This window comes from Salvelinus alpinus, chromosome 12, assembly GCF_045679555.1.
Source record: "Salvelinus alpinus chromosome 12, SLU_Salpinus.1, whole genome shotgun sequence".
NCBI classification, from domain to species: domain Eukaryota; kingdom Metazoa; phylum Chordata; class Actinopteri; order Salmoniformes; family Salmonidae; genus Salvelinus; species Salvelinus alpinus.
Genome location: NC_092097.1, coordinates 49,826,767 through 49,848,300, shown reverse-complemented (window position 1 = coordinate 49,848,300; position 21,534 = coordinate 49,826,767). Strand labels below are relative to the sequence as shown.

Sequence of the window (21,534 nt, the reverse complement as noted above, 5' to 3'; positions counted from 1 at the left end):
GTTTTGTCATACCCATTGTATAAGGTCTGATATACCATGGCTGTCAGCCAATCAGCATTTAGGGCTCGAACCACCCAGTGTATAATATGTAATTGACTATTTTCTATGTTATCCTGTGTGTGTCAATGCACTCTGCAGGAGGAGATGGAGACTAGTCCCATGGTATCAACCATGATCAGTAGCCTGGCCAACTACTCCAGTCTCCCCCAGGGCAGCAAGGAGCACGAGGAGGAGGCAGACAATGAGGAGGAAGACAAAAAGAAGAAGAAACCTGTCAAGGTAAGGTGCCGTTACAGCACTGGTCAGTCAAACCTGCAACACATCACTGGTCAGTCAAACCTGCAACACAGCACTGGTCAGTCAAACCTGTAACACAGCACTGGTCAGCCAAACCTGCAACACAGCACTGGTCAATCAAACCTGCAACACAGCACTGGTCAATCAAACCTGCAACACAGCACTGGTCAATCAAACCTGCAACACAGCACTGGTCAATCAAACCTGCAACACAGCACTGGTCAGTCAAACCTGCAACACAGCACTGGTCAGTCAAACCTGCAACACAGCACTGGTCAGTCAAACCTGTAACACAGCACTGGTCAATCAAACCTGCAACACAGCACTGGTCAGTCAAACCTGCAACACAGCACTGGTCAGTCAAACCTGCAACACATCACTGGTCAGTCAAACCTGCAACACAGCACTGGTCAATCAAACCTGCAACACAGCACTGGTCAATCAAACCTGCAACACAGCACTGGTCAGTCAAACCTGCAACACAGCACTGGTCAGTCAAACCTGCAACACAGCACTGGTTAGTCAAACCTGCAACACATCACTGGTCAGTCAAACCTGCAACACAGCACTGGTCAATCAAACCTGCAACACATCACTGGTCAATCAAACCTGCAACACAGCACTGGTCAGTCAAACCTGCAACACAGCACTGGTCAGTCAAACCTGCAACACAGCACTGGTCAGTCAAACCTGCAACACAGCACTGGTCAGTCAAACCTGCAACACAGCACTGGTCAGTCAAACCTGCAACACATCACTGGTCAGTCAAACCTGCAACACATCACTGGTCAGTCAAACCTGCAACACATCACTGGTCAGTCAAACCTGCAACACAGCACTGGTCAGTCAAACCTGCAACACGGCACTGGTCAGTCAAACCTGCAACACATCACTGGTCAGTCAAACCTGCAACACATCACTGGTCAGTCAAACCTGCAACACATCACTGGTCAGTCAAACCTGCAACACAGCACTGGTCAGTCAAACCTGCAACACAGCACTGGTCAGTCAAACCTGCAACACATCACTGGTCAGTCAAACCTGCAACACATCACTGGTCAGTCAAACCTGCAACACAGCACTGGTCAGTCAAACCTGCAACACAGCACTGGTCAGTCAAACCTGCAACACATCACTGGTCAGTCAAACCTGCAACACAGCACTGGTCAGTCAAACCTGCAACACAGCACTGGTCAGTCAAACCTGCAACACATCACTGGTCAGTCAAACCTGCAACACAGCACTGGTCAGTCAAACCTGCAACACAGCACTGGTCAGTCAAACCTGCAACACAGCACTGGTCAGTCAAACCTGCAACACAGCACTGGTCAGTCAAACCTGCAACACATCACTGGTCAGTCAAACCTGCAACACAGCACTGGTCAGTCAAACCTGCAACACAGCACTGGTCAGTCAAACCTGCAACACATCACTGGTCAGTCAAACCTGCAACACATCACTGGTCAATCAAACCTGCAACACAGCACTGGTCAGTCAAACCTGCAACACAGCACTGGTCAATCAAACCTGCAACACAGCACTGGTCAGTCAAACCTGCAACACAGCACTGGTCAGTCAAACCTGCAACACAGCACTGGTCAGTCAAACCTGCAACACAGCACTGGTCAGTCAAACCTGCAACACAGCACTGGTCAGTCAAACCTGCAACACAGCACTGGTCAGTCAAACCTGCAACACAGCACTGGTCAGTCAAACCTGCAACACAGCACTGGTCAGTCAAACCTGCAACACAGCACTGGTCAGTCAAACCTGCAACACAGCACTGGTCAATCAAACCTGCAACACAGCACTGGTCAGTCAAACCTGCAACACATCACTGGTCAATCAAACCTGCAACACAGCACTGGTCAATCAAACCTGCAACACAGCACTGGTCAGTCAAACCTGCAACACATCACTGGTCAGTCAAACCTGCAACACAGCACTGGTCAGCCAAACCTGCAACACAGCACTGGTCAGTCAAACCTGCAACACAGCACTGGTCAGTCAAACCTGTAACACATCACTGGTCAGTCAAACCTGCAACACATCACTGGTCAATCAAACCTGCAACACAGCACTGGTCAATCAAACCTGGAACACAGCACTGGTCAGTCAAACCTGGAACACATCACTGGTCACTGAGCCGCCAGGCACATAACACAAAACCAATCAGTCAGGTCCATGTACACTGTGAAGGTACGTTTCGGTTAAAGTAAAAAATGAACACAAATTATGCCAGGAGGCTAAAACTTAGCCTCAAGTGTATCTTTCAGCGAGCACACATAAACACCCCAGTTACACATAAACACCCCAATTACACATAAACACCCCCAATTACACATAAACACCCCAATTACACATAAACACCCCAATTACACATAAACACCCCCAAGCACACATAAACACCCCCAAGCACACATAAACACCCCCAAGCACACATAAACACCCCCAAGCACACATAAACACCCCAAGCACACTTAAACACCCCCAAGCACACATAAACACCCCCAAGCACACATAAACACCCCAAGCACACTTAAACACCCCAAGCACACATAAAACCCAAAGCACACATAAACACCCCCAAACACACCTAAACACCCCAAGCACATAAACACCCCCAAGCACACATAAACACCCCCAAGCACACATAAAACCCCAAGCACACATAAAAAAAACAAGCACACATTAACACCCCCAAGCACACATAAACACCCCAAGCACACATAAACACCCCCAAGCACACATAAACACCCCCAAGCACACATAAATAAAACAAGCACATATAAACACCCCCAAGCACACATAAACACCCCCAAACACACCTAAACACCCCAAGCACACTTAAACACCCCAAGCACACATAAACACCCCCAAGCACACATAAACACCCCCAAACACACCTAAACACCCCAAGCACATATAAACACCCCCAAGCACATATAAACACCCCCAAGCACACATAAACACCCCCAAGCACATAAACACCCCCAAGCACACATAAACACCCCAAGCACACATAAACACCCCCAAACACACATAAACACCCCCAAGCACACATAAACACCCCCAAGCACACATAAACACCCCCAAGCACACATAAACACCCCCAAACACACATAAACACCCCAAGCACACATAAACACCCCCAAACACACATAAACACCCCCAATCACACATAAACACCCCCAAGCACACATAAACACCCCCAGGCACACATAAACACCCCCAAACACACCTAAACACCCCAAGCACACATAAACACCCCCAAGCACACATAAACATCCAAATTAGACATACAAATCCATAACGAAATGGTTAATTGACCACAAAATCAACATTTTGAAATGGCTGTCTGTCTCCTGACTTTTTAACATTTATTTTGAATTGCACTTTTGAACTAGGCAAGTCAGTTAAGAGCAAATTCTTATTTACAATGACGGCCTACCCCGGCCAAGCCCGTACGATGCTGGGCCAATTTTGTGCCATCCTATGTGACTCCCAATCACGTGATACAGCCTGGATTCTAACCAGGGTGTCTGTAGTGATGCCTCAAGCACTGAGATGCAGTGCCTTAGACCGCTGTGCCACTCAGGACTTGAACCCCATTGAAAACCTGTGGTTTGAATTGAAGAGGGCAGTCCATAAGTACAGACAAAAGAGATCAAGGATGTGGAAAGATTCTGTATGGAGGAATGGTCTATAATCCCTTCCAATATGCTCTCTAATCTCAGAAAACATTTGAGAAAAAGGCTCGGTGCCATTATCCTTGCAAGGTGAGGTATTGAAAACAGAGGTGCCATTATCCTCCCAAGGTGAGGTATTGAAAACAGAGGTGCCATTATCCTCCCAAGGTGAGGTATTGAAAACAGAGGTGCCATTATCCTCCCAAGGTGAGGTATTGAAAACAGAGGTGCCATTATCCTCCCAAGGTGAGGTATTGAAAACAGAGGTGCCATTATCCTCCCAAGGTGAGGTATTGAAAACAGAGGTGCCATTATCCTCCCAAGGTGAGGTATTGAAAACAGAGGTGCCATTATCCTCCCAAGGTGAGGTATTGAAAACAGAGGTGCCATTATCCTCCCAAGGTGAGGTATTGAAAACAGAGGTGCCATTATCCTCCCAAGGTGAGGTATTGAAAACAGAGGTGCCATTATCCTCCCAAGGTGAGGTATTGAAAACAGAGGTGCCATTATCCTCCCAAGGTGAGGTATTGAAAACAGAGGTGCCATTATCCTCCCAAGGTGAGGTATTGAAAACAGAGGTGCCATTATCCTCCCAAGGTGAGGTATTGAAAACAGAGGTGCCATTATCCTCCCAAGGTGAGGTATTGAAAACAGAGGTGCCATTATCCTCCCAAGGTGAGGTATTGAAAACAGAGGTGCCATTATCCTCCCAAGGTGAGGTATTGAAAACAGGGGTGCCATTATCCTCCCAAGGTGAGGTATTGAAAACAGGGGTGCCATTATCCTCCCAAGGTGAGGTATTGAAAACAGAGGTGCCATTATCCTCCCAAGGTGAGGTATTGAAAACAGGGGTGCCATTATCCTCCCAAGGTGAGGTATTGAAAACAGGGGTGCCATTATCCTCCCAAGGTGAGGTATTGAAAACAGGGGTGCCATTATCCTCCCAAGGTGAGGTATTGAAAACAGAGGTGCCATTATCCTCCCAAGGTGAGGTATTGAAAACAGGGGTGCCATTATCCTCCCAAGGTGAGGTATTGAAAACAGGGGTGCCATTATCCTCCCAAGGTGAGGTATTGAAAACAGGGGTGCCATTATCCTCCCAAGGTGAGGTATTGAAAACAGAGGTGCCATTATCCTCCCAAGGTGAGGTATTGAAAACAGGGGTGCCATTATCCTCCCAAGGTGAGGTATTGAAAACAGAGGTGCCATTATCCTCCCAAGGTGAGGTATTGAAAACAGAGGTGCCATTATCCTCCCAAGGTGAGGTATTGAAAACAGGGGTGCCATTATCCTCCCAAGGTGAGGTATTGAAAACAGGGGTGCCATTATCCTCCCAAGGTGAGGTATTGAAAACAGGGGTGCCATTATCCTCCCAAGGTGAGGTATTGAAAACAGGGGTGCCATTATCCTCCCAAGGTGAGGTATTGAAAACAGGGGTGCCATTATCCTCCCAAGGTGAGGTATTGAAAACAGGGGTGCCATTATCCTCCCAAGGTGAGGTATTGAAAACAGGGGTGCCATTATCCTCCCAAGGTGAGGTATTGAAAACAGGGGTGCCATTATCCTCCCAAGGTGAGGTATTGAAAACAGAGGTGCCATTATCCTCCCAAGGTGAGGTATTGAAAACAGGGGTGCCATTATCCTCCCAAGGTGAGGTATTGAAAACAGGGGTGCCATTATCCTCCCAAGGTGAGGTATTGAAAACAGAGGTGCCATTATCCTCCCAAGGTGAGGTATTGAAAACAGGGGTGCCATTATCCTCCCAAAGTGAGGTATTGAAAACAGAGGTGCCATTATCCTCCCAAGGTGAGGTATTGAAAACAGAGGTGCCATTATCCTCCCAAGGTGAGGTATTGAAAACAGGGGTGCCATTATCCTCCCAAGGTGAGGTATTGAAAACAGGGGTGCCATTATCCTCCCAAGGTGAGGTATTGAAAACAGAGGTGCCAATAATTTTGACCCCTATCTTTTTGAGATTTTGTTTTATTACATGTTAAACAAAATGTATTTCTCTGAGCATTTGTATTAGTATAATTGAGCATACCGACATAGCTCAGTATTTGTGTTATTTCATACAGTCCTTTTTTGCTCATCTTTATCAATAATAATCATTTTGGGCCTTACTGTATGATGGCTGTGTTATGGCAATGGACAGTGAAAGACTTAAGTCAGAGACTGGAGTGTCAACATATGGCTCTGTCAGATATGTAACACAGTCTGTGTTGGTCGATAGCGAATTCTGTTTACTCCCTACTGGTCTCCGCTGAGGTTTCCTGTGAGAGTGTTGTGCTATGTTGTCAGAGAAGTGTCCAAGCGTTGCCAGTCAACCATGTGGGAATGCCTGATCTGTCTCCCAGATGACAGCCCTCAGTGAATTTTGACCCTGGGCTGTCTCAGTGTCTGGCCAATGAGGAGAGCTGCCTAACAGGCCTGCCTAGTTAAGAGCCTGACTCAAGACCTTTTCACCCTGGGCTTTTCCCCATCTATTTCTGTTATGGTTTCTTTCCACATATCATTCTTGGTTCTTTTTCCAGTCTCCCTGTTTACCTTCCTCCTTCTTTCAGTCCTTTCTCCCTGGATGTCACCTGTCCCTCTGAAAGATCCCCTTCTACCTGGATGTCACCTGACCCTCTGAAAGATCCCCTTCTACCTGGATGTCACCTGACCCTCTGTAAGGTCCCCTTCTACCTGGATGTCACCTGACCCTCTGTAAGGTCCCCTTCTACCTGGATGTCACATGACCCTCTGTAAGATCCCCTTCTACCTGGATGTCACCTGTCCCTCTGTAAGATCCCCTTCTACCTGGATGTCACATGACCCTCTGTAAGATCCCCTTCTACCTGGATGTCACCTGTCCCTCTGTAAGATCCCCTTCTACCTGGATGTCACCTGTCCCTCTGAAAGATCCCCTTCTACCTGGATGTCACCTGACCCTCTGAAAGATCCCCTTCTACCTGGATGTCACCTGACCCTCTGTAAGGTCCCCTTCTACCTGGATGTCACCTGACCCTCTGTAAGGTCCCCTTCTACCTGGATGTCACATGACCCTCTGTAAGATCCCCTTCTACCTGGATGTCACCTGTCCCTCTGTAAGATCCCCTTCTACCTGGATGTCACATGACCCTCTGTAAGATCCCCTTCTACCTGGATGTCACCTGTCCCTCTGTAAGATCCCCTTCTACCTGGATGTCAACTGACCCTCTGTAAGATCCCCTTCTACCTGGATGTCACATGACCCTCTGTAAGATCCCCTTCTACCTGGATGTCACCTGACCCTCTGTAAGATCCCCTTCTACCTGGATGTCACCTGTCCCTCTGTAAGACCCCCTTCTACCTGGATGTCACCTGACCCTCTGTAAGATCCCCTTCTACCTGGATGTCACCTGTCTCTCTGTAAGATCCCCTTCTACCTGGATGTCACATGACCCTCTGTAAGATCCCCTTCTACCTGGATGTCACCTGACCCTCTGTAAGGTCCCCTTCTACCTGGATGTCACCTGACCCCCTGTAAGGTCCCCTTCTACCTGGATGTCACATGACCCTCTGTAAGATCCCCTTCTACCTGGATGTCACCTGACCCTCTGTAAGGTCCCCTTCTACCTGGATGTCACCTGTCCCTCTGTAAGATCCCCTTCTACCTTGATGTCACCAGTCTCTCTGTAAGATCCCCTTCTACCTGGATGTCACCTGTCTCTCTGTAAGATCCCCTTCTACCTGGATGTCACCTGTCTCTCTGTAAGATCCCCTTCTACCTGGATGTCACATGACCCTCTGTAAGATCCCCTTCTACCTGGATGTCACCTGACCCTCTGTAAGATCCCCTTCTACCTGGATGTCACCTGTCCCTCTGTAAGATCCCCTTCTACCTTGATGTCACCAGTCTCTCTGTAAGGTCCCCTTCTACCTGGATGTCACCTGTCTCTCTGTAAGATCCCCTTCTACCTGGATGTGACCTGTCTCTCTGTAAGATCCCCTTCTACCTGGATGTCACCTGACCCTCTGTAAGATCCCCTTCTACCTGGATGTCACCTGTCCCTCTGTAAGGTCCCCTTCTACCTGGATGTCACCTGTCCCTCTGTAAGATCCCCTTCTACCTTGATGTCACCAGTCTCTCTGTAAGATCCCCTTCTACCTGGATGTCACCTGTCTCTCTGTAAGATCCCCTTCTACCTGGATGTCACCTGTCTCTCTGTAAGATCCCCTTCTACCTGGATGTGACCTGTCTCTCTGTAAGATCCCCTTCTACCTGGATGTCACCTGACCCTCTGTAAGGTCCCCTTCTACCTGGATGTCACCTGTCCCTCTGTAAGATCCCCTTCTACCTGGATGTCACCTGACCCTCTGTAAGATCCCCTTCTACCTGGATGTCACCTGACCCTCTGTAAGAGCCCCTTCTACCTGGATGTGACCTGTCTCTCTGTAAGATCCCCTTCTACCTGGATGTCACCTGACCCTCTGTAAGGTCCCCTTCTACCTGGATGTCACCTGTCCCTCTGTAAGATCCCCTTCTACCTGGATGTCACCTGACCCTCTGTAAGATCCCCTTCTACCTGGATGTCACCTGACCCTCTGTAAGAGCCCCTTCTACCTGGATGTCACCTGACCCTCTGTAAGGTCCCCTTCTACCTGGATGTCACCTGACCCTCTGAAAGATCCCCTTCTACCTGGATGTCACCTGACCCTCTGTAAGGTCCCCTTCTACCTGGATGTCACCTGACCCTCTGTAAGGTCCTTGCTACTTTTCCCTCTATATATTGGATTCAGTACTCCTCTAACGTTATCGCCAGGCGGAAGGGGCTAATCATTCCCGTGTCGCCTTCCCCAGCCTTTCAATACTTAATTAACCTGCTCGCTACGCCAAGCAGCTGCTTCTCCAATCAGCAGCCCTTTCCGAAGGCAATCTCCCCATCACCACAAGAGGCTTTTCATTAACGCAGCCGATGGCATTTTATCATTCCGACAGCGATCCCTTTCTCTCTCCTCTCCTCTTTCCTCTCTCTCTCTGCTTCATCAGCAGCTGCTGGAGTATGGCAGCCAGAGCGTTTCGTACGGCGCGGTGTGAAAAGAGAGATTAGAGGGTTTTCATACCATGCAACATCAGGGAACAGTCTGGAGGTTGTCGGGGTTAAGAAGGAAACCGTTCTGCCGATCTGTGGGGGGAGTCTTTTCCTGTCCGAGTTTCTATTGGGAAGAATTAAAACGGTGTGTTGAAAAGTACTCCATCCCAGTCTCTAATGTGTTTTTCTCTTCCATGTCATGTGTTTTACGATGCCTCTTCCCTCTCTCATTAGAAGCCCCAGTCTGACATTAGTATTCACGGTGGTAGCCTTGCGAAGTTTGTATCTTGAGTAATGTTGCTTTGTATTATACTACAGTTGCGTCTGCAGTTTGTCAGTGTTGATTTTCAAGCAGAGAATTCAAAGCTTACGTGTGTCCCTACTTAGCAAACTGAAAGTGTGGTTAAAACCAAGCAGTCTTCATGGATTTCTTGTAGCTGCACCAGAATATTCCAGCAAACAGGAATGTCCATTTATTAAGCATTTAGTCCCATGGAAATGTCCAGTAGGTAAGGAAGTAAATAGGATGTTGTTGCTGCAGGCCTGCAGCACTGAATGTTCTGCCTAGATAATTGGCTAAATCACACACATGCACATATAGACATAGGCACCTTTACCACCCATGAACAAACACCTCCCCCTTCCCCCTTTCTCTCACCTCCCTTCTTTCTCTCTATTTCTCTCTCACACACTCACACTCACATACACACCTTAACAACACACACTCACATACACACCTTAACAACTCACATACACACCTTAACTACACACACTCACATACACACCTTAACAACTCACATACACACCTTAACTACACACACTCACATACACACCTTAACAACTCACATACACACCTTAACTACACACACTCACATACACACCTTAACAACTCACATACACACCTTAACTACACACACTCACATACACACCTTAACAACTCACATACACACCTTAACTACACACACTCACATACACACCTTAACTACACACATACACACCTTAACTACTCACATACACACCTTAACTACACACATACAAACATTTCCTCTCCTCGCCCCACTCTCTCCTCCTTCCCCTACCTCTCTCTCTCTCCTACCTATCTCTCTCTCCTACCTCTCTCCTACCTCTCTCTCGCTCTCCTACCTTTCTCCTACCTCTGTCTCTCTCTCTTCCTCCTCTCTCTCCTCCTTCCCCTACCTCTCTCTCTCTCTCTTCCTCCTCTCTCCTACCTCTCTCTCTCTCTCTTCCTCCTCTCTCCTACCTCTCTCTCTCTCTCTTCCTCCTTTCTCTCCTCCTTCCCCTACCTCTTTCTCTCTCTCTCTTCCTCCTCTCTCCTACCTCTCTCTCTCTCTCTTCCTCCTCTCTCCTACCTCTCTCTCTCTCTCTTCCTCCTTTCTCTCCTCCTTCCCCTACCTCTCTGTATCTTCGCTCCCACACAAACAAACACACACACACAAACATGCCGCAGGTTAATCCATACCCATGGGCAGACATTCGGAGAGAGTTATATGATGCCTTCTTTCCTCTCTCTCTCCTCCTCTTTAATAATTCACCTGAGCTGAAACACATTAGCCCTGTCAGTTCCTGTCTGGTCGACAGAGCGTGAAGACGGCATTACAAGCTCTTAGCCCCCCCCCCCCCGTTCTCCATTCCCCATCCCATGTCTTCACACACCTCTCCTTGCACCTCAACAACTTTTATTGCGTTAGAAGTCGAGGTACAGCATCTGTGTTCGCTCGGCCTTCTATAGATACACACGGAGAGGAGCGGCTTAGCGTAACCACGCCCAGAGTAGGGTACAGTTGTAGGGTACTCCTGTTACTCCCATGTAATTAGCCTAACTTTGGCGTCATCCTAAGAAAACTACGGACACTTTCTTGTTGTTTCAATAAACGTTTTCAGCAGCCTCACATGTCGTTACTAACATACTTGGCTGTCACAACAACAAATAAAGATATAAAACTGTTTCATTATACTTACGTCACTGTTTGTTTACCCCTAACTTTTTCGGCCTGCTAGCTGACATTAGCTGACTGGCTAGCAATATAAATTCATCTCAATCTAATTGGCTAGTCTTAGAGACAATTTATACTTGATCCGAAAATGTGGTCGGAGGCTCTGTATGGATGGTGTGACGCAATTCTGGAGGCATGCAGAGGCCAAACTGAGCTCCGTACCGCATAGCTGTGAGCCTTCCAAATGTTGTAACAATGCGGAGGGCTCTGTATAGCTCCGCATTGACATGATTGGTTGACGGTAGGTGGGGGCGGGAGGTCCTGTAAACTCACTTCCTTGGCAACAGCTCTCTGCTGCTTTGCGAAACTCAAGAAGTATGAATGTCCAGATTTCTGTATCACCTTAAATGCTGCACAGCCAATGCAGACGTCGGATTGACCATGCAGCACCTTTTAGTGGCGTAACTACTTCCAGTCATAGATGAGAATAACGCTGCATTGCATAACCGCCATTTTACGGTTTCATTACCAATTCTTCTATTTTATGTGTTTTTGTTGCGCTGTTCTTAACTTTTTTTGTCGATGATGTTTCCGCCATCGTTTCCTATGACCGAACTAAGCTTCTGGACATCAGAACAGCGATCACTAATTATGATTTGGATGAAGATTTCTACCTGAACGAGTTGGAAGAGCAGGACATACCGCTCAGCCCAGACCAGGCCCTAATCCCTGAGACACGGAAAAGAAAAAGGCAGATTAAGAGAGGACAACGTGTGGGAACCCTGACCAAACTGCCACTACCCTTCGTTCTATTGGCGAATGTACTGGATGAACTCTAAGACTATCCTGTCAACGGGACCTGAAGAACTGGAATATCCTACAATTCACAGAGTCGTGGCTGAACAAGGACATGGATAATATATATCTAGCTGTTTTTCGGCAGGACAGAACGGCAGCATCAGCAAAGCTCAAACGAGGAGGTGGGTTTCTTTGTTAACAGTCTCAGGTTCTCCTCGCCTGAGTTAGAATACCTCATGATAAGATAGTTTTCATCTATATTTTTCATAGCCGTCTATTTAACACCACAAACTAATGCTGGCATTAAGACCGCACTCAACGAGCTGTATAGGGCCATAAACAAACAAGAAAATGCTCAACCAGAGGCGTAGCTCCTAGTGGTCGTTGATTTTAATACAGGAAAAGATAAATCCGTTTTACCTCATTTCTACCAGCAACGTCTTGTGTGCAACTAGAGGCAAAACAAACTCTAGACCACCTTTACTCCACACACAGAGACGCGTACAAAGCTCTCCATCGCCCTCCATTTGGGAAATCTCACCATAACTCTATCCTCCTGATTCCTGCTTTCAAGCAAAAACTCCAACAGGAAGTACCAGTGACGCGCTCAATACTGAAGTGGTCAGATGAAGCGCTTGCTAAGCTACAGGACTGTTTTGCTAGCGCAGACTGGAATACGTTGCGGGATTTATCCGATAGCATTGATGCGTTTACCACGTCTGTCACCGGCTTCATTAAGTGCATCGACATCGTCTTCCCCACATTAACCATACATACATATCCCAACCAGAAGCCATGGATTACAGGCAACATTCGTACTCAACTAAAGGCTAGAGCTGCCGCTTTCACAGAGCGGGACACCAATCCGGATGCTTATAAGAAATCCCACTACGCCCGCCGACAAACCATCACACAGGCAAAGCATCAATACAGGACTAAGATTGAATCCTACTACACTGGCTCTGACACTTGTCGGATGTGACAGCAGGGCTTGCACACTATCACGGATTACAAAGGGAAACCCAGCCGCAAGCTGCCCAGTGACACGAGCGTACCAGATGAGCTAAATGCCTTCTATGCTCGCCTCGAGGCAAGCAACACTGAACCATGCATGAGAGCTGTTTCGGACAACTGTGTGATCATGCTCTCTGTAGCCGATGTAAGACCTTTAAACAGGTTAACATTCACAAGGCCTCAGGGCCAAACGGATTCCCAGGATACGTACTCTGAGCATGCGCTGCCGTCTAGTGTCTTCACTAACATTTTCAATCTCTCCCTGACCCAGTCTGTAATACCTACATCAGGGATCATCAACTAGATTCAGCCGTGGGCTGATTTTTTATTGTGTGGATGGTCAGGGGGCTGGAACATAATTGACCATAAGAAGCCCAAACAGATATAATATTTGATAAAAATATTATAATTTCAGACCTTGCTTACATTTATATACGATCACATATATCTCTCTATTAGGTATGGGAATACTTTGGAACAGATTTCCAAAATTAAAATCACTTGGATTTGCTGATGTCTTTTATGTCCAACAATTTGGGGGGCCAAATACAATCACTGCCACTTGGGGAACCCTGACCTACATGCTTCAAGCAGACCACCTTGATCCCTGTGCCCAAGAATGCCAAGGTAACCTGTCTAAATGACTACAGCCCCATAGCACTCACATCTATAGCCATGAAATGCTTTGAAAGACTGGTCATGGCTCACATCAACACCATCCTCCCAGACACCCTGGATCCACTCCAATTCGCATACTACTCCAACAGATCCGCAGATGATGCAATTTCTGTTGCACTCCACACTGGCCTTTCCCACCTGGACAAGAGGAACACTATTAGTGTACACATGTTGTTTACGAAGCATGTGACGAATAACATTTGATTTGAGTCTTTGCCTGCCCTTGAACAATCTAGGTATTTAGAAATGTTTATTTTTGTTGGCTTGCCTATATGACCTTTCAACTTGCCAGAGACCAGCTGGGTAGACCACCCTACCAAATGGCCCAAAGTAGCCAGTTCATAAAACCTCATTTGGTGGTCTTTTCTCCTACTATTGTTCAAACAAAACAGTACGCAACAGCTTTTCGGCATCTTAGCTATAAAAGCAGGGTTAGTTAGCTAGCTGAAGAAGTCAGTCTCTTTGGCTGATAATTGTGACGTTGTCGGGTTATGAGTAAAGTAGGCAATTTAACATGGGAGTATTGGGTGTACCCTACGGCTGTACCCCACTCCGGGTTGTGGTCACGTTAGATATAGATACACACGCCTCGCCGTGTGTATCTATATTATCGCTTCAATCCTACAGTAATTTATACCCCCAGCTATTTCAGCTTTTTCTTATTCTTTCTTCCAGACAGTTACTGCTGTAGTAAATCAAAGTCTGCTCTTCTCTCTTCTCCTCAGCAACAGGTACCTTCCCTCCTGTCTTCCTCTCTCCTTCTCTTCTTCTCTCCTTCTCTATATTCTCCTCAGCAACAGGTACCTTCCCTCCTTTCTTCTTCTCTTCTCTCCTTCTCTATATTCTCCTCAGCAACAGGTACCTTCCCTCCTTTCTTCTTCTCTTCTTCTCTCCTTCTCTATTTTTTCCTTAACAACAGGTACCATCCCTCCTTTTTTCTTCTCTCCTTCTCTTCTATTTCCTTATATCCTCCTGTCTTCAGCTGTACCTACCCTCCTCGTTTTTCTCGTTACCCTGCAGCTAGGTCATCCACTATCTCTCCTTTCTTTAACCTGTTCTTCTCCCTTCTCCTTTCCTACTTCCTATTTCTCCCCATCCAAAACCAGGAAAAGGCCTCTGTCCTTTGTAGATCCTCTTAAGCTGCCTACACCCTACATGACACACAACACTTAAAGGGATACTTTGAGATTTTGGCAATTAAGTCCTTTATCTCCTTCCCCAGTGTTAGATGAAGTCCTTTATCTCCTTCCCCAGAGTCAGATGAACTCGTGGATACCATTTTCATGTCTCTGCGTCCAGTATGAAGGAAGGGAGGACAGGAGGTAGGACGAAAGGAAGGGGGCAGTCCCTCTCCTTACATACTTATTCTATATTGGAGCGAGGCAGGAAAGTCGAAAGGTCTGTGTTAGAAGTGGGACAGATTCCAACACACACCGATATGTGCTCTGAAGGCAGCAACGCTAACAGCTAAACCACTCCAGGCCTCCCGGGCCATGAAGGGTGCATTTGGAAAGATCCCCATCAGCCTCTAGAGTGTTTGTGTCTGTGGAGAATAAGGGGCCTGTGAGTGGTCTCCGGTGGTGGCGGAGGGTCTAGTGAGGGGGTGACTGGGTAAGGGGTGGCGTGGAGAGGGGGCACCTGGGTAGTAAACTAAGTGGTGAGCTGGTCCTGAAGCAGCTGTTCCGAGGGGGGTGGAGCCTGCTGTGGGACCACCGCACCTGAGCCAGATAGAACTGGGTTGACTGCGTATCCCAGAGGGCCATGGGGCAGCTGTCTCTCCTCACCGCCGCGGCGCCAACCTGTAGCGGTTATGCTGTTGCTGCTCTCGCCACTCTCGGCTATTTCAGCTCACACGGTCTCATGGGAAATCACGCCGCTGGCTACCAGACAATTTTTAATTGGCCTCACTAGTTCTACAGATTCTAGGAGTCTAGGTCTGAAATTGTACTGAACTCCTGGTCCAGGAAGGAAAATGCCAATTGACTGAGAATGGAAGTGGAGCTCTATATAAACAGAGGCTTTGGTTCCCTCCGCCACCATAGGGAGTATATTGATTCAATAGAAGCAAGCGTCCCATCTGCTGTGGCTGTTCCTCATTGTAAACTAATTTAGACACGTTCTTTTTGTTTTGCTATTCGTTTTGTCTTCTGAATCTTGTGGACTTTTGTCCATTCTCAACAAGTGTATCGTGTAGGCTACAGAACACACTCACTGTCTGTCTGCCAAGTAGCTTTATAATTCTCTTAGTGAGAATGACCCTGTCTGTGTCCCAAATGGCACCCTATGGACCCTAATCAAAAGTAATGCACTATCTAGGGAATAGGGTTCCATTTGGGAAGGGAAATGGGAAATGGGAAACCTAGTCAGTTGCACAACTGAATGCATTCAACCGAAATATGTCTTCCGCATTTAACCCAACCCGTCTGAATCAGAGAGGTGTGGGAAGCGGACCCTATATTGTAAACAGTATTGAAAAGCTTATGGATTGACATTTTTTCACAGCTTTTTGCCAATCCGTGGATGTTTGCAGGGATGTACAAAATATTAAGGACACATGCTCTTTCCATGACATAGACTGACCAGGTGAATCCAGGGGAAAGCTATGATCCCTTATTGATGTCACCTGTTAAATCCACTTCAATCAGCGTAGATGAAGGAGAGGAGACATGTTAAAGAAGGATTTTTAAGCCTTGAGACAATTGAGACATTGATTGTGTATGTGTGCCATTCAGAGGGTGAATGGGCAAGACAAAATATTTAACTGCCTTTGAACAGGGTATGGTAGTAGGTTCTAGGTGCACTGGTTTGTGTCAAGAACTGCAATGCTGCTGGATTTTTCATGCTCAACATTTCCCCAAGTGTATCAAGAATGGTCCACCACCCAAAGGACATCCAGCCAACTTGACACAACTGTGGGAAGCATTGGAGTCAACATGGACCAGCATCCCTGTGGAATGCTTTCAATACCTTGTAGAGTCCATGCCCTGACAAATTAAGGCTGTTCTGAGGGCAAAAGGGAGTGCAACTCAGTATTAGGAAGGTGTTCTTAATGTTTAGTACTCTCAGTGTATTGCTGAAAATGACATCTGCCGTACGGAGAGCAGCTACAGATGGCTATCTCACTTTGATTGTACAGTTGAAGTCGGAAGTTTACATACACTTAGGTTGGAGTCATTAAAACTTTTTCAACCACTCCACAAATGTCTTGTTAACAAACTATAGTTTTGGCAAGTCGGTTAGGACATCTACTTTGTGCGTGACACGAGTAATTCTTCCAAAAATTGTTTACAGACAGATTATTTCACTTATAATTCACTGTATCACAATTCCAGTGGGTCAGAAGTTTACATACACTAAGTGGACTGTGCCTTTAAACAGCTTGTACAATTCCAGAAAATGATGTCATGGCTTTAGAAGCTTCTGATAGGCTAATTGACATAATTTGAGTCAATTGGACGTGTACCTGTGGATGTATTTCAAGGCCTACCTTCAAACTCAGTGCCTCTTTGCTTGACATTATGGGAAAATTTAAAAAAAATCAGCCAAGACCTCAGAAAAATAATTGTAGACCTCAGACAAGTCTGGTTCATCCTTGGGAGCAATTTCCAAACTCCTGAAGGTACCACGTTCATCTGTACAAACAATAGTACGCAAGTATAAACACCATGGGACCACACAGCCGTCATTCCACTTAGGAAGGAGACACGTTCTGTCTCCTCGAGATTAACGTACTTTGGTGCGAAAAGTGCAAATCAATCTCAGAACAACAGCAAAGGACCTTGTGAAGATGCTGGAGGAAATAGGTACAAAATAATTGTTAGAGGAATTTCTTTTCACTTATTCTTTAACCAATTCAATTAAATGACTCAGTCTGTTATATCAGGATTTGTAAGATACTGATAAAAATAAAAACAAACTGAGGCCCAGTCTACAATAGTCAAATGTTTATTTACGGGAACGTTCTGACGTGCACAGTACAAGACCTTCAATTTATAGTGACACACATACTTCCACACAAACCATCAAATCCGCCCGCCAATAGAGTTTAGGGGAGTCCGTGAGAACAGCGTCTTCCTGCCTGAGATAGGGAGAGACCTGGGACTGGGAAGTTCTCTGTGTCCCAGCCAAGGTTGCCCCTAATCTGGCTCAGACAGACTGTCTGTTATCAAAATACTAGACACATTTTCCCCAAAACATTGATTCTGACTAAGAACTATACCCCAGGATATATTATTATTCCCCTGACTAAAACCATCACACAGTATTATAATAATCGAATGATTCTAACACTTACATAAATGCATTATAATAGTCTAATGATTCAAATCAATTTCATACAATCATATGGCTAATCAATTTCATACAATCACATGGTTTCAGACTTATGGTTTCAGGAGTGTAACATTCTAATCATTTATTAAAACACATTTTCTTATCAATGATCCACATCCAAAACAAGTCTTATATCGACATAACCTGAAAGGCCGCTCAGCAAGGAAGAAGCCACTGCTCCAAAACCGCCATATAAAAGCCAGACTACAGTTTGTACCTGCACATGGGGACAAAGATCGTACTTTTTGGAGAAATGTCCTCTGGTCTGATGAAACAAAAATAGAACTGTTGTTTGGCCATAATGACCATCGTTATGTATGGAGGAAAAAGGGGGATGCTTGCAAGCCGAAGAACACTATCCCAACCGTGAAGCACAGGGTGGCAGCATCATGCTGTGGGGGTGCTTTGCTGCAGGAGGGATTGGTGCACTTCATAAAATAGATGGCATCATTAGGAAGGAAAATTATGTGGATATATTGAAGCAATATCTCAAGACATCAGTCAGGAAGTTAAAGCTTGGTCGCAAATGGGTCTTCCAAATGGACAATGACCCCAAGCATACTTCCAAAGTTGTGGCAAAATGGCGTAAGGACAACAAAGTCAAGGTATTGGAGTGGCCATCACAAAGCCCTGACCTCAATCCTACAGAACATTTGTGGGCAGAACTGAAAAAGCGTGTGTGAGCAAGGAGGCCTAGAAACCTGACTCAGTTACAACAGCTGTCAGGAGGAATGTGGGAACTTATTGTGGGAAGCTTGTGGAAGGCTACCCAAAACATTTGACCCAAGTTAAACAATTTAAAGGCAATGCTACCAAATACTAATTGAGTGTGTGCAAACTTCTGACCCACTGGGAATGTGATGAAAGAAATAAAAGCTGAAATAAATCACTCTCTCTACTATTATTCTGACATTTCACATTCTTAAAATAAAGTGGTGATCCTAACTGACCAAAGACAGGGAATTTTTACTAGGAATAAATGTCAGGAATTATGAAAAACTGAGTTTAAATGTATTTGGCTAAGGTGTATGTAAACTTCCGACTTCAACTGTATGTGTATTTGTCCACCCAGGGTGAAGGGTGCTGTTGAGGATAATGCAGATAGTTGCCAGAAAGAGCTCATTGATATCCACATACAGTGCACTACATTTGACCAGGGTCCGTACTCTGCAAGTTTGGATATTTTCAGCACGTTTAAAGTAACTATGATGGATGCCTAACCAGGCCGTCGCTGTACAGCTCTGCCCAGCACGGCTCGGCACTGCTCGGAACGGCACGGCTAGGCACGGCTCGGCACTGCTCGGAACGGCACGGCTAGGCACGGCTCGGCTCAGTAGTGTGAAAATGGTATTAGAGGGCATAATGATGCAGCTATCAAATGGAATTCTTCACTGGTTGAAGATTTCCCCCCGGTTGATACTTTTTGGTCACATTTTTTGACACATTAATACGGTGTCCATATTATGACTGCCTCAGTCCCAGAATGACTTGTTCTACTATGGAAACCTGTACATAAAAGTCAGTTGGGGAAGTCAGAAATTACGAGTACTTCTCAGAGACATTTTTTTTGTGGAGGGGTGGTATGTTGATTTGACTGCCATCAAACAGGGCGGTTGTGCAAAGGACAGGAAGTTAGCAAAGCGCTACATAATTCTACATCATACTACCCCAAAAGTCATTGAATAGCTGTATAATTAATAATGACAAATGTTTTCGTCAGATCATTTAATATTCCATGCTTGATTAAAAATCCACTTTATTCTCCTGCGTTATTTACATTTAAAGAGCAATATTTAACCATATGCCTATTTTAATCACATATGAACCTCACATTTGGTTCACACAACATTTGAGGAACAATTATTTTGTTTAGACCAAACAGACATTCTTAGATCTATCTTTCTGTGTTTCTTTCACTCATTTTGCTTAGGGGAAAGGTCAAAACAAATCCATTAAGCTCATGATAATTCAACCTAATATATAATAACCTGACATAATACTGCTTCCGAATTGAAATCACTAGTTACCATGCAAACTGTATTAATCTAGTAATTGGAGCTATTACTGTAAATGTTATATCGGTGAAATGGAATGCAGCCTAGACTATGCTAATTATAACATTTGAGGGAGGTAAAGTTGAAGGCACTATAACTATGTTAATCACAAAACCGAGTAACCAATTCTGTCAAAAGTCTTGACACAAATTCAACAGCAATCTCTAAATAAGTGGTAGTGAACTTTGGAGTTTGAATTTAGAATAGAAACAAAGTAACTTTATTGAGATTCTTGCCTCGTTGACAGTGATAAACAGCCTTTCCCCGCACACTGAAGGCCACAGCCGCAGTACCTCTCTCATTTGCATAACCCTGACAACAGGCAAACAGCGGGATGCATTACCATATGGAGAGAGAGAGATTACAAAGATGGATGATGTTTGTTCTTCGCCGCTCCCATAGGCAACCTGAGGTTTTGATCTTTGATTAAAGGTGAATTAAATTCCCAGTACTAATAAACATCCCTGTGGTGTAGCTTGGTGGTGCAAAAGAGGAGTTCAAAGAATAGGTGTTAGGTGAACTGTCTGATTAAACCCAACAAATAGACAATAGGTATTAGGTGAACTGTCTGATTAAACCCAACAAATAGACAATAGGTGTTAGGTGAACTGTCTGATTAAACCCAACAAATAGACAATAGGTGTTAGGTGAACTGTCTGATAAAATTTTTTACAAATTAACAAAAACTGGTCAGCTAGTGTCAGCTTCACTTCCTGTGTTCCCTAAGGACAGTATTTGTAATTATTAGGGATCCCCATTAGCCAAGGCAGCAGCTACTCTAAGGGACAAAATAGAGAGAGGGGGAGCTAGGCTAGAAGAAGATGTTCAACAAAACATATGGGTCTGAATCCTACTTGAGGCACACGCATGAATCCAAAATAAGGATTTGGCCCAGATTAATTAGATTCAGGATTACCCCATCCTAGAGGCAGAAACAATCCATACCGCAATAAATTGTTTTGAATTAATGTGATAACAATAAATACATTTTTGTATTATCCTTTAAACTACTACTAACTAGTTTGATGGTTGTGGCCCTCAATTGTCTCATTAATAGTCACATTTCATTTCAAACTTCACACATTTCTCTACTTCTTTTCATGAACGATATCAGCAAAATGCCTGCGATGTGATCATGGTTGGTGTCGATCATTTGTAGTTTTTGGTTTATCATCCCATTTCTACTCCAGTCTGTCTACACAGCGAGTTTCATCAGCGTTTCACACGTGATGAGCTTTTTCTAATTTGAACTCTGCATGTGTACTTGGCCTGTTGTTTCTTGCAAAAAATGGAATATAATTATATTTATGTGACTTGTCAACTCTCCAAAACAGGCTCTTACTATTTGAAGCCCAGCCTCTCAAATCAAACTACATCACATTAGACCTTAATATTCATTTAATGTCAGGCATTCGTCAGGACACCCTTTTTTTCAGAAGATGATTTATTTACAAAGTCTAGTTTCTCCACTCAGCAGCTGCTGCCACTTCAAGCCCCAGGAATGCTCTCTCGCATTAATCAGTGCCTCCCAGGCCTGTAAAACTCTCTGAATCGCAGTTAGGAATAAAACTCTGTAAAGCATCAAAGTATCAAAGTTTCTGTCATCACTTCCAGCTTCATATCAGACGGTGACTTTCCTTAATAAAGCACTCTTCACATC

The 21,534-nt window shown here is 45.3% G+C and overlaps 1 protein-coding gene across 3 annotated transcripts in view; it reads left to right on the top strand.

Moving 5' to 3' along the window:
• The window catches only part of slc12a5a (solute carrier family 12 member 5a), a 277,239-nt gene that overhangs the window by 183,576 nt on the left and 72,129 nt on the right, over nt 1–21,534 (top strand). For all 3 annotated transcript variants that reach the window (XM_071336731.1, XM_071336732.1, XM_071336733.1), the window contains exon 3: nt 139–279. In XM_071336731.1, the coding sequence (XP_071192832.1) occupies nt 139–279 (141 nt within the window). The remainder of the gene's footprint in view (nt 1–138; nt 280–21,534) is intronic.